The 14178-nt window shown below is 38.5% G+C and overlaps 1 protein-coding gene across 1 annotated transcript in view; it reads left to right on the top strand.

The window, feature by feature from the left end:
- The first annotated feature begins 563 nt into the window (after positions 1-563).
- The window catches only part of SLC30A5 (solute carrier family 30 member 5), a 36007-nt gene continuing 22392 nt past the window's right edge, over positions 564-14178 (top strand). Inside the window, exons 1-4 of the mRNA XM_039256072.1 lie at positions 564-936; positions 9637-9759; positions 10931-10997; positions 12610-12695. Coding sequence (XP_039112003.1) covers positions 854-936; positions 9637-9759; positions 10931-10997; positions 12610-12695 — 359 coding nt within the window. The 5' untranslated portion in view covers positions 564-853. The remainder of the gene's footprint in view (positions 937-9636; positions 9760-10930; positions 10998-12609; positions 12696-14178) is intronic.

Raw genomic sequence — 14178 nt, 5'->3', positions numbered from 1 at the left:
ATGTTCTAGGCATTTTCACATAACATATAATCTTCCCAGAAACTCTATGATATATATATTTCGATCCCTATTTTACAAATAAGAAAATTGAGGTACAGAAAGGCCAAGTGACACAATTAATGAAGTGACACAGTTGCAGTTGAAACAGACACGAAAGCTCACCTTCCTAAATTTTTAGCAACAGAAAAATAACCCTAATAAGGCCTGGTCCTCTCCATCCGAGTTTTAATCACGTGCCAGGATTAAGTAGCATAGTTTGCAGTCGGGTTTTAAAAGATACTGTATTCTAAAAAAAAAAAAAAAGATACTGTATTCTATTTAATCACACATCGTACATTTTCTATGCCTTCTTATGCGATGCTACAAGAACAGGCTGTATTCTTGACGTATTCTCTGACGGCCCAGAGGTGGCGCTGCAGGGACAGGTAAGCGCGCGGGCAGCCTCGATACGAGGGGCTGACCCCGAGAAATGATGCGATGTCACCCGTGGTAGGCGGTGCCTAAGGAAGGGCAAGAGAAAGCGAGTGCTCCGTTGTGCGCAGGTGCGGGGCTGGGCACTCCCCCGGGAGTGAGGGCTGCTGGGCCCGATGACGTGGCCTGGCAACGTCCGCTCCGGTGCGCCTTGGGGTAGCCCGGCGCCGCCGGAACTGCCCGCGGCCTAGTCCCGACGCGCGTGTGCCAGTGAGCTGGAGCCCGGGACGGCGGCGGCGGCGGCGGCGGCCTGGCCTGGGGGGACCCGAAGGGGCTCGCTATCATGGGGGAGTGACGCGCCTGCGCCCGCTGTTCCGCGGCAGCGGCGAGACATGAGGAAACTCCGCGGCGGGGGCAGCGGCGGCGGCTCCTGAGCCCCGGGATGGAGGAGAAATACGGCGGGGACGTGCTAGCCGGCCCCAGCGGCGGCAGTGGCCTCGGGCCGGTGGACGTGCCCAGCGCTCGGTGAGTGACCCACCCGGCTCGCGCCCCGGCGCGGCTTTCCCACTCGCGGACCCAGACTGCAGCCGCCCCCCGGACGCGCGCGGGCACCCGCGTCCCTCCGGTGCCGCTGACAGCCCGGAACTCCCTCTGCCCAGCGCGCGCGCCCCGCAGCCGTCCGTCCGTCCTGTCCCCCTGCTCCCGCGCCCGTGGCTTTCATTGGCTCCCCCGTTGCCCGCTGCAGAATGAATGCTCTAAAACCCGGGGCCGTTCTGCTGGAGTTCTGGTCTGTTCAAGGCAGACCGTAACCTTCGCACTGCCTCCCGGTTCACGGGCGAGGTTTTTCTGGTCTGTGACAGACATTTCTGTTGGCTCTTTCTCCCAGAAACAGTAGTTCAGTGACTACTTAACCTTTCTGACGTCTCCCTGCGTAAGTTAGGGGAAGGTGTCACCATCTTCAGGCGAAGAAACCAAAGTACAAACGGATGCACTTCGATATTCAGGTTAACCCCGTACTTCAAAAATCCAGCCCGGCATCTAGTTTTATCTTTCTTGTTTTATTTTTTTTTTATTATTAAATGAGAAATGTGTGTTAATAAGCACCAAAAAAAGAAAAACCCCACAAACACTACAAAAATTTATAGATGAAAAGCGAAAATTCCTCTTTATCAGCCTGCACCCTCTGTGTTCCCTCTACCCTCCGGAGGTAAATAGAGTAAGCACTTGAGAGTGTCTCTTTGATTTGTCTGAAGTTCTGAAGGAGTGTCAAAAACGCATAGAATTTAGCCCAACAGTTTTGTTGGAATTGGTATTTAGTGTCTTAATTTTTAATGAGGTTCTGTTTTTTTCTTACTCCTTTTGAGATTTAAAGATTGTTTTGATAAATTCTTTGGAACTATAGAAATAGCATTGCTAACAGCTCTTTTTAGTGGAAAGGAAAGAACACATAAAAGGCTGGAACAGAACTTTAATCAATTGCATTTTTGTAATAAAAGTTTAATTTTCTAATCTCTTGTAAATAACAGCATCACATATTATTGACTGAACCATGACAGGGAAGACAGGGAAATGCAATAGGCAATTCTGATCTGGAATTTGGTAGTAGAGGGAGGAAATTGTAAAGGACAGTAATAGGTCTATTGACAAAATTGGACTATGGGTGATAAAGTATCATAACGATGTTGAATTTTCTGAAGTTGATAACTTTCCTGATTTTATAAGGAAGTAGCCATGTTCTTAGGAAATCCAACTCTTCAGGGGTAAAAATGTGTTATAAGTCACTTACTGTTAAGTGGTTGGGGGAAAAAATGCCAGTATTTAAGGAGAGAGAGATAATAAGACAAATGGAACAGTAACAATGAGGAAATCCAGGTAAAGGGTATGGTGTACAATTCTTGCCATTTTTCTGTAAAGTAGTAATTATTTTTATTAAACAAATAGTTTAAAGCTATTATTTATTCAACAGATTACTATCTTAGATGTAGTAAACAGTCTTTTGATATCCTATTACTTGCTTAGCAGAACTGCCTTTCTTTTGTAGTTCATTAGAAAAATTGAACCCAGGAGTGATTGCATTTTTAATAGATTCCCAGTTGCAACAATTTTCCTTTGTATAGACTAATAAATACTAGTTATAATCTGCAGCAAAAACTAGTCCATAAATCCTTTAATTGTGCATATTTTTATGCTCCAATTCACAATTTAAAACAATTGTTTAAAATCTTTATTTTTGGCTTCTATAAGTACTCTTTGCAGGAAACAGGGTGACCGTCCACGTTTGTTGAACACCTGTGTCTGATGTGCTTTGAGTATAGCATCTCATTTAATCCTTACTACGGTGCTTTACATTACATAATAGTATCCGTGTTTCACAGATCAAGAAACTGATATATAGAAAAAAGTTTATTTTCCCAAGGTCACAGAACTAATAACTGAACTAGGAATCAGTTATTTTACACCCCATGCATCACACACACTGATTTTGGTTTTTGTTTACTGGAGAACCATGAGCTGTTGCGGTGGGCAAATACCAAGAAGCACATTTAAATCCAAACCCAAATTTCAGTAATTACAGGTTTAGAGAACCAGAGATTTTTGTAATCCTTTATATAAAAGACCAGTCATATATTTGATGGAATTAGTTAATGGAATATAATGATTGATAACTTGGGTAGGTCAAATGTATCTCCCAGAGTTGCCCAGAGAGTGGCTCAAGGGCCACTACCACTGTTGAAGAGCCTCCCTCTCCTCACTCCCACATCTTTCCTTCTTAGTAAATGAAGCTGTTCAATGTTTCCCTGCATAATATGAATTACTTATTAGTATATGGTTATTTGGCCTTAGCTAGTATTTTATCTCTAGGCCAACAGGAAGATTTCATTGAGACTTTAAAAATCAGAGCCCAGGGCGCCTGGGTGCCTTAGTCAGTTGAGCGTCCAACTCTTGATTTTGGCTCCGATCATGATCTCACAGTTCATGGGTTCATGCCCTGCCTGCGTCTAACAGTGCAGAACCTGCTTGCAATTCTCTCTCTCCCCCTCTCTGTCTGCTCCTCCCCTACAGTTGCACACACACTCTCTCAAAGTAAGTAAATAAAATCAGAGAGTCCAGCTTTTAACTAAATGTTAAAATAATTTTCCTAGTTTAAAAATGGTAGCAAAAATGTTCAACATGTATTATACAGAAAGTCACATAGCAATATCAAAATATGTTTACAACTGTGAATATGTCAATATATAATATATGCATGTGTCCATACATGGAAATGGAAAGGACAAGGCTTGGAAGGATGACCAGTTAGTCAGCTATGAGGAGGAAATTAGGAATAATTTTATCTAAAATTTTAGGGGTGCCTGGATGACTCGGTTGAGTGTCCGACTTTGGCTCAGGTCATAATCTCACAGTCTGTGGGTTACAGCCCTGCGTCAGGCATCGGGCTCTGTGCTGACAGCTCAGAGCCTGGAGCCTGCTTCAGTTTCTGTGTCTCCCTCTCTCTCTCTGCCCCACCCCCACTCGCTCTCTGTCTCAAAGTAAAATAAAGACATAATTTTTTTAAATTTTAATAACAAACAGTTTGTCAGAAATTACTTTTATAATCTATGTATCTTAAAAATTAAAAAGGGAATAAAGAAAATTAGCGTCATAATAAGGGGAACCTGAGTAGCTCAGTCGGCTAAGCATCTGACTTTGATTTTGGCTCAGGTGATGGTCTCTCCATTGTGAGATCAAGCCCTGTGCTTGTGCCTGCTTAAGATTCTCTTTCCGAATAAAAATCCTGCCATTTGCAGCAACTTGGATGGAACTGGAGGGTATTATGCTAAGTGAAATAAGTCAATCAGAGAAAGACAGATACCATATGTTTTCACTCATATGTGGATCTAGAGAAACTTAACAAAAGACCATGGGGGAAGGGACGGGGGGAAAATAATAATAGTTACAAACAGAGAGGGAGAGAAACAAACCATAAGAGACTCTTAAATACAGAGAACAAACTGAGGGTTGATGAGGGGTGGAGGAGAGGGGAAAATGGATGATGGGCATTGAGGATGGCACTTGTTGGGATGAGCACTGGGTGTTGTATGTAAGGCAATTTGACAGTAAATTACGTTTTTTAAAAAAGATTTTGTCTTTCCCTCCACCTCTTTGTCCACCTCTTCCCCTATCAAAAAAGTTAATTTTTTTTAAAAGATCATAATATGGGACACCTGGGTGACTTGGTTAAGAGTCCAACTTTGACTCAGGTCATGATCTCACAGTGTTGTGAGTTCAAGCCCCACGTTAGGTTCTGTGCTAACGGCTCAGAACCTGGAGCCTGCTTGGGATTCTCTGTCTCCCTCTCTCTCTACCCCTCCCCTGCTCATGCTCTCTCTGTCTCTCAAAAATTAACATAAAAAAATAATAAAAAAGATCATAATAGTAACAAATTATCAACTATTTTACTTAATGTTCCTTCAGCCTAAATCTTGCTTTTGAAGTACCAAATTTGTGTATTTTAAAGTTTTAATACTTTTTTTTAATGTTTATTTTTGAGTGATGGAAACAACACGATCTCATAGTTCATGAGTTTGAACCCTGCATCAGGGTCCTCTATCCTTCTCTGTCTCTGCCCTTCCCCTGCTCACACTTTTTTTTTCTTTCTCTCTCTGTCAAAAATAAATAAAAACATTAAAAATAGCTTAAAAATAATTTCCCATATTGCCCCATCTTGGTAAAAAAAAGTATATTAATATAACTTATCTTTTCCTTAATGACTTCTGGTCATTATGATTCATCTGGTTAACTGAGCTTAAATACAGTTATTTATTCGAAGGTTTAATCCTATTATTAGTATTTTACAAATGCAGCTGTCTGGTTTGAAATACCCTTTCCCTTTTCTTCCATTGTAATTCCTACTTAATCTCTAATACACAGTTACACATCTCAAACTCTGAAGACAGACCTTTGCTTCCCAAGTTACAGTTAGATGCTTCTACATCAATTTTTTTAAAACTCCCATTACTTATTTGGGTCACATACATAAATGCTTGCTTGCTTGGCTGACTTCCGTAGGCCTCAGACTCCTTGAGGGCAGGGTATCTGTAAAGAGTCACAGATAGTAACTAGAAATATGTTGAGTTGTAAGTAATCAAACTAAAAGACCTTTAAACAAATAGGCATATATTCTTCTCACATAAAAGAAACCAAGGTTGCAGGTATTTGTTCATCACTTCAGTGATACCATCTAGGACTCAGATTCTTTGGCTTTGCTTTCTGCCATCCTAAGTTTATTGGCTTTCATATTCAGGCTTGTTCAAAGATTCTTTTAGACACTTTTTAGATAATGTTAACTTTCTGATAACATTTTTTAGATAAAGGTCCTCCCTTGAAGGTAGAAAGAAGACAGAAGCATTTGCAGCTGAGTCTTGCCCTTTTATCAGGAAGAGGGAAGGCTATACTTGAAGCCACCCTGTAGGTCTTCCCTCAAGCCTCATATGGCATCTGGCATATAGTACGTGTGCAAACAATATTTGAAGAATGGCTAACTAACCCCGTGAAGAATGTGAGAGCCCCATGGCTCTTCGCTGACATTGAGAATTCCCAGACTGGTGATTTTTAATGTACGTCTGTCTGTTTTTCCTGGTCTTTGTTTTTTCCCTCCCTATCTCAACATTGTTCTTCTTTGTGTCCTTGTTTTTATCTTGTTGCCTTAGTATCATACCTAATTAAGAGGTTAAAGAGTAAAGCACTTGAGGTTTCTGGTGTCCCACTGTACTTGATTTCATTCTTTTCTTCCATTCCGAGTCCATCTGATAGTTCAGATTGCCACAAGCATGGACTGCCACTTAATGTACTATATTTTTGCACTGTATATGTTACTGAATGAGATAGTACTGTAACACACAAGTATAGTTGTAGAATTAGCATTCTTTTTCTTGGTGAACACTTACTGAGCCCGATGTGGTTCTCTTGTTTTGAACTAATAAATGGCGGATTTCTATCCCAACTTTTATTTTCATTGGTTAGTTTTGAATTGCTACCTGACCAGAATATTTACTTAGCCTTAATATAGATAATATGTTCAGCATACTCAAGTCTATATGACTTTTTTCCTCCAGCTTAAATGAGCCAACATATAAATTAATCTTAGAGTTTTTTTTTTTTATGTTTTTATTTTATTTTGAGAGAGAAAGAGAGTGTGAGCAGGGGAAGAGCAGAAAGAAAAAGAGACACAGAATCTGAAATAGGCTCTAGGCTCTGAGCTGTCAGCACAGAGCCCAACGCGGGGCTCGAACCCATAGATTGTGAGATCATGACCTGAGCCGAAGTCAGAAGCTCAACCGACTGAGCCACCCAGGTGCCCCTGTTAATCTTACATTTTAATGTGCACTTTGTCTTTCATATTTAAAGATGATTTTGAGACGCCTGGGTGGCTTGGTTGGTTAAGCATCCAACTTTGCCTTAGATCATGATCTCTCAGTTCATGGCTTCGAGCCCCACATCAGGCTCTGTGCTGACAGCTCAGAGCCTGGAGCCTCCTTNCTCAGTTCATGGCTTCGAGCCCCACATCAGGCTCTGTGCTGACAGCTCAGAGCCTGTAGCCTCCTTTGGATTCTGTATCTCCCTTTCTATCTGCCCCTCCGTCCCCTCTCAAAAATAAATAAGCAATTAAAATTTTTTTGAAATAAAGATGACTTTACTGTTTGTGTAGGCCACTATGAGTATATAACTGAAAGATGATTTTACTGTTTGTGGGCCACTCTGAATATATAATAATTGTAATATATAATATAAATTATTATGAATGTATAATTGAGATGGGAACTCTCAAAGCCTTTGGATGAACTTTTATTTTCTGTGTGTCTTATTTAAAAGAGCATACCTGGCACCTGGCCAGCTCAGTAAGTAGAGCATGTGACTCTTGATCTCCATCCATATCATGAGTTCAAGCCTCATGTTGGGCATGGAGCCTACTTAAAATAAAAGATAAAGGGATGCTTAGATGGCTCAGTCAGTTAGGCGACAGACTCTTAATTTCCGCTCAGGTCATGATCTCCCAGTTCATGGGTTTGAGCCCCCTGTCAGGCTCTGGGCTGACATTGTGAAGCCTCCTTGGGATTCTCTCTCTCTCTCTACCCCTCCCTTGCTTGTGCACTCAAAATAAATAAATGTTTAAAAAATTAAAAATAAGAAAGCAAACAAGCAAGCAAGCAACCATACTTAAGAGACATAGGCTTGACCCTAGTGAACTTTGTGGGCTTTAATCTGTGACAGAGAGGAATTGAGCTAGAGAATCTCTAAGGTGTTAGCATTCAATTTTTTCTAGCACATGGACATTTACTTTCATACCTGGACAATTTCTAGACATTTGGTTGATTTCCCTTGTTGAACTGTGTGTTTTTAGCTAGTCTGCAGACAGTCCAAAAACAAAATACACTTGGGGTGCCTGGGTGTCTCAGTCATTTGAGCTTCCGACTCTTGATTTTGGCTCAGGTCTTTATCCCATGGTCGTGGGATGGAGCCCCATGTAGGGTTCACGCTCAGAGTGAAGCCTGGGTAAGATTCTCATCCTCTCTCTCTCCCCCTCTCTCCCCTCCCTCCTCCCCCTCCTTCTCTTTCCCTCTCTTTTTGTCTTTCTCTTTCTCTCCTACTGTAGCCCTCCCATGCTTCGGTTCATGTGCTCTCTCTCTTTCTTAAAACAGGAAAAAAAAAAAAAGCAAAAACAAAATACATTTGATTTTAAAGGTATAAGTTTGCATTTTCCACAAATGTGTAAACCTATGTAACTTTCAGCATAATGAAGCTGTAGGGCATTTTTTTTATCATGTCAGGATATCGATCTTCTGTGGGGTTTTTAAAAAATTTTTTTGATGTTTGTTTATTTTTGAGAGAGATGGAGACAGAGAATGAATGGCTCCAGGCTCTGAGCTGTCAGCACAAACTCACAAACCATGAGATCATGACCTGAGCAGAAGTCAGACGGCTTAGGCTTAACTGACTGAGCTACCCATCGCATCCTGATTGATATTTTAAACAAATTTTTAAGGAAGTCTGTACTGACCAACAAATTGGTTAACTAGGAACTTCTTTAAAATGCTTTAAGATGTGACTTAAATTATTTGACAATAATATTTTTATTAGTTTTTGGGTGATTAATTTTCACATAGTTAAAATCCCCAGTTTACACTTTATATAAAAGGACCCCCAGATTATGTTCATGATAAGAAAAACCACTTTGTTTCAGTTTTTCTTTTTAACTTAGTGTGATACTATCTGGACTAAAACAGAAAATGAGTCATCCTTGATGGTGAAGATGCTGAGATTCATTCTTTTAAGGACTAAAATTTGTTTTAGTAATTCGATCAAAATCTTCCTAAAATCTGTATTTTCCTGCCTTCTTAATCAGATTACTGTTTCTTTAGTATAGTTTAGCTCTTTCTTGTTAATTCACTGCCATGGCACTTGATTATTCACATTCATCAATTTTTATACTGCCCTATATACATTGATACCCCATTGATGTCACCTTGTTTTAACTCTGTTTGAGTGACTTAGTTTTCTTTTAAAATTCTATGTTTGCTTTTTGTATTTTTTCTTCCAGTAGTAGAGACTTCTCATCCCTGCCAGTGTGCTGGCCTTAGACATCCCTTACACCTACTTTTTAATGTACTAACACCTGTCTTATGTAAATTTAAAAAGTGATTCTCCTGAGTACTTACACAAGATTTCCCATTAGGGTGAGGGAAAAAATATTAAGAAATTTCTCAACTTTTTATTTATTTTTTATTTCTAATTTGTGTATGTTTTGAATGTATATAACATCAGTTCAGTAGTACACAGTTACAGTGTACAGATAGATAAGGGGTTTAATTCAAAGAATAATGGTTTTTATTCAAAGAAAACTACTAGGCTAGAAAACTGAAGTTTACAGGGTCAAGCCCCCAAGTCAGGCTCCTCACTGACAGCACAGACTTTGCTTGGAATTCTCTTTCTCTCCCTCTTTCTCTGCCCCTTCCTCTTCCCTCTATCAAAATAAATAAATAAACATTAAAAAGAACAATCTGCAAGTATATATAACAAAACATTAATAGTAGTTATGTAGATGGAAAGGTGTTTGCTTTTTCTTTTTAATGAATATCTGAGGTTTTTATAACAATCCCTATTACTTGTATAATAAGAAAAGAACAGATTACAGAGTTCCTTGTGATTTTAATGGTACTGAAACTTGTTTCTGCTTTTATTTTTCAGATTAACAAAATATATTGTGTTACTATGTTTGACTAAATTTTTGAAGGCTGTGGGACTTTTTGAATCATATGATCTCCTAAAAGCAGTTCACATTGTTCAGTTCATTTTTATATTAAAACTTGGGTGAGTGTGTATGGTTCTTTTTTCCATATGTTTTTTTATTTGAAATTCCTGTTTTAACTGAGTATCTTTAAGAAATTTTAGATACATATTTTGTGCTATTTATCCCTCCTCACAAATGTATGATAATTTTATGATAATTTTGTATAAAAAATAGAATACCTAAGGTTAGAGGTACAAAGAAAAAATTTTTAAATGATTATTGCCAAAACTAGACTTGTACCGTACTTTGCATTAATAAGGTTTTTGCAGATTTCTTTTAATGTCCAGCTTAATAGAAGATTGCTAAATTCTCATATCTGTTTCAGCATTAAATCTGTTGCAGGATCTCTTATCAGTTAACCTCTGAAGAGCTCCACTGTATATCCCTGAGAGCATGAAAATGAAAAGAGCAGATAATTTCTTAGAATTTTTATAAAAATAGTTTTGATGCCACAGTCTCTCTAAAAGTCTCCAGACCACACCATTGGTTTAGTTCAGCCTTCCAGCAGGCATAGGATTTACCTGAGACTTGTCTTGGCATGTGTGTTCCTTATTTTCTAAGTTAATCTGTCCTGGGCTTTGTTCATTATATGTTCCCTTCACACTACAGGTCCTCATGTAATATAAATTTACATTACTCAGCGTTTGCAAAAAATTCTCTCTAAATAAAGTTTCTCTAGACCTTAAGATTGATAGTGACCACTTTCTGTTAATAAGAGCCTATTAAAGACTCCTGGGAGTTAATTTTAGTAACTACGGAAAGTGATTCTTGACTAGGAAATTTTAAGTAAGCAGGTGTATGCATTTTATATAACCATTTTGGGAATGTGAAACCTAAGTACATATAATTAGTACTTTCTTCATTTCTTTTATTTCAAGATTTGTTACTAAGTTTTGGAGAAGATAGAAAAAAAATTCTTTTTTTTTTTTGTTATTTCAAAGTATGAAAAAACATTGAGACTCCTTTTCTTTTGTGACTTGTGAACTGGTTCTGAAGGCAATTAAAAAATAAGAGTTCCCCAGATGTTGCAGTGAAAGCCTTATTGGAATAAATATTCTTCTCCAGTACAGTATTTTAGAGGGTAATATACCCTTCAAGTTCTAGTATATTAGTTTAAGATAAGTATCTTAACATTACATCTTGTATATAAGATAGGCTAATATCAATATATTAATGTTTCAATATCCACAGGACTGCGTTTTTTATGGTTTTGTTTCAAAAGCCATTTTCTTCTGGGAAAAGTATTACCAAACACCAGGTGAGTTTTTTGCACAATTCTTTTTTCCTTGCAGCTTCTTAGTTAGTGGGCCAAGAGATAGTGCCCTTTCCTTGATCAGGGTTAAAAAATTATTTACATACACAGCAGAACATTTCCAGAGTTAACTTGGTTTTGATCTACCTTTCAGTATTGAGGCTTTAAGAGTAAACTGGAGGGGCTCCTGGGTGGCTCAGTCGGTTGGGTGTCTGACTTCGGCTCAGGTCATGATCTCATGTTTCATGGGTTCAAGCCCCGCGTCGGGCTCTGTGCTGACAGCTCAGAGCCTGGAGCCTGCTTCAGATTCTGTGTCTCCTCTGTCTGCCCCTCCCCCACTTGTGCTCTGTCTCTCTGTTTCTAAAATAAACACTTAAAAATTAAAAAAAATAAATAAATATTTAAAGAAATCCGGAAGAGGGTAGAAAAATGTTAAGATATAAGTAATTTTTTTTTAATGCAGAATCTATTCTGAAAGATTTACAAAAAGACATGGAGACATACCCAAGAACCTAGTACAAATGTCCTGAGGAGGCACATGAATCATAGGGGTTAAGAATGAGGCCTCTGGAGGGAGACAGATTCATATTCTGCCTGTCCAAGTGAATTAATTTCTCTCTACCTTAATTTTTTCACCTGTAAAATGGAGTTAATAATACCATTGTAATGAAGCTATGAGAAATAAATGAATTAATACATACAAAGTTCTTGAAATAGTGCATGGCATATAGTGACTTTGCATTAAGTATTAGCTGTTACCCTCATCTTCATTATTATTTTCTGTTGATCCCTGAGGTTCAGGGTACACACCAGAAATGTCCGACATTTTGCATGGTCACCTCACATTATCACCTCTTTGGACAGTATAGTTATACTAAAAACAAAACAAAACAAAACAAAACTAGGTATTTGTTTTATGCCACAACTTAGAAAACTGTGCCGTGATTTTTTTATTAAAATGACAAACTTAGGTTCCTCTATTTTAGAGACCTTGCATGTTTTAAAAATGGGATTAATATTTTAAACCCCATCATAACTTTTTTCTCTCTTTTCAAGTAATTAAAACTCTTAATATCTCTGGAAAAGAATTTAATGACTAAAACATTACATGTTCCTAGCAAACTAGTGAGAAACTAATGGGGGAAAAAAACAGAAATTTATACTCTAGAGAACAAGATTTCAAGATCTAACAAAAGATAAGAATATAGAAAATGGAAAACAGACTACTGTCTTACAAATCTAGATTTAGTCAAGACATCTTGACGGTTTCTATTTAATTTCAAAACATAATTATTTAGCCTTTAAAATATTTAGATGTTACCATTATTTTCTTTCCCTATGTGTTTCATTTAAGATTTTGAGATCTGGGGCACCTTAGCGGCTCAGTTGGTTAAGCCTCCGACTTCAGCTCAGGTCATGATCTCATAGTTCATGAATTTGAGTCCCACATCGGGCTCTGTCCTGACAGCTGAAGAAACACATTCTGTATCTGCCTCTCTGCCCCTGCTTATGCTCTGTCTCTCTCTCAAAAATAAATAAACATTAAAAAATTTTTAAGGTTTTGAGTTAATAGCAAAATATATGACTAAAATTTTTAACTTTTTGTTTCTATTTATAGTGGATCAAAATATTTAAACATGCAGTTGCTGGGTGTATCATTTCACTCTTATGGTTTTTCGGCCTCACTCTTTGTGGACCACTAAGGTAAAAGTGCATATTTTGAATGTTTATATTTCTTAATTTCGAATATTAGTTTTATTCCATTATATTTACTGTCAAATGTGTAAGTTATGTGCAAATGCTTCTATCACTTCTGTAGCATTGGATATAACTCAACATATAGAAGGAGAGAGAGAGGGAGCGAGGGAGAGAACTTATTGAATTTGCGGTCTAACTTTTGGTGAACACCGTTAATGTATTGTTCGTGATATGGATATTTTACTAGTTAAGAATCTGGTTTCAGGGGCGCATGGGTTGCTCAGTCGGTTAGGCATTCGACTTTGGCTCAGGTCATGATCTCATAGCTCGTGAGTTCGAGCCCTGCATTGGGCTCTGTGCTGACAGCTCAGAGCTTGTAGCTTGCTTCAGATTCTGTTTTTCCGTCTCTGTCCCTCCCCTGCTTGTACTCTCTCTCTGTCTCTCAGAAATAAACATTAAAAAATTTTTAAGAAGACTCTAGTTTCAGAAAATTTTTAGCATAGGTGGCTTTTTATCATCCCTTGGTGATCCCTTTTAGCAACTGATTTTTAGAAACTAAAAGGTCTGAAGTGGATATAAAATCAACCAGTAGGAGAGCAAAATCTTCAAAATACTTTTTTGGGGTGCCTGGGTGGCTCAGTCAGTTAAGCGTCTGACTTTGGCTCAGGTCATGACCTCAAAGTTTGTGGATTTGAGCCCTATGTCGGGCTCTATGCTGATAGCTCAGAGCCTGGAGCCTGCTTCAGATTCTGTATCTCCCTCTTCTCTGACCTTCCCCTGCTCATGCTGTCTCTCTCTCTCTCAGAAATAAAAAACATTTAAAAATATTTTTAAATACTTTTTTTTCTGCACAACTCTGAAATATCCTATTACCAACAGAAAATGCTAAAAAATATGGTCATAAAAAAGTGTCTTGGGAACAGTGTGTCAATCATCAGGTTAAAGATGAGGGAACTTTTCATATTCCCCTAGATCTATAGGGAGCAATCTTTTTGTGTAATGGACAAGTTTGGAGTAGGGGATGCTTAAGGGCCAGTTAATAGAAATTGTAACATGTACAACTGTGCATAAAATTCTTCTAATGCTTCTCTGTATCTAAAGGGTTTTACTCGTTGATTAAAAGTATAAGAAAGAAAAAGTACCTGGCCATTGATGGCAGGCGGGGAGATGGGGGTGTGTGGCGGCAGAGGAATAGGATGATGAGAGGTAAGGAATAAAATTAAGGATACTTTAAAGAATCTCACTCAGAATAATGGGGTAGACAGAGTAGAAAATGATAGGTGGGAAATGCTTTATGAAAATCCTTTCCCCTCTTTTAGCCAATAGAATAGCTTCTGGGTTTGAGTCCCTTTAGCTTGTTTACCCTGTACTTTGTCAGATGCAGAGTATGCATAAATTTCTTTTCGATGAATGCTTTGTTCTGTATGTTATTAAATTACATGTCCCCCCTATCTTTAGGATAGGGAAAGAAAGGGAGAAAATTGTTGAA

The sequence above is a fragment of the Hyaena hyaena genome, unplaced genomic scaffold, assembly GCF_003009895.1.
Source record: "Hyaena hyaena isolate Hyena2069 unplaced genomic scaffold, ASM300989v1 scaffold_558, whole genome shotgun sequence".
Taxonomy (NCBI): Eukaryota; Metazoa; Chordata; class Mammalia; order Carnivora; family Hyaenidae; genus Hyaena; species Hyaena hyaena.
This window is presented reverse-complemented; position numbering and strand designations above follow the sequence as displayed.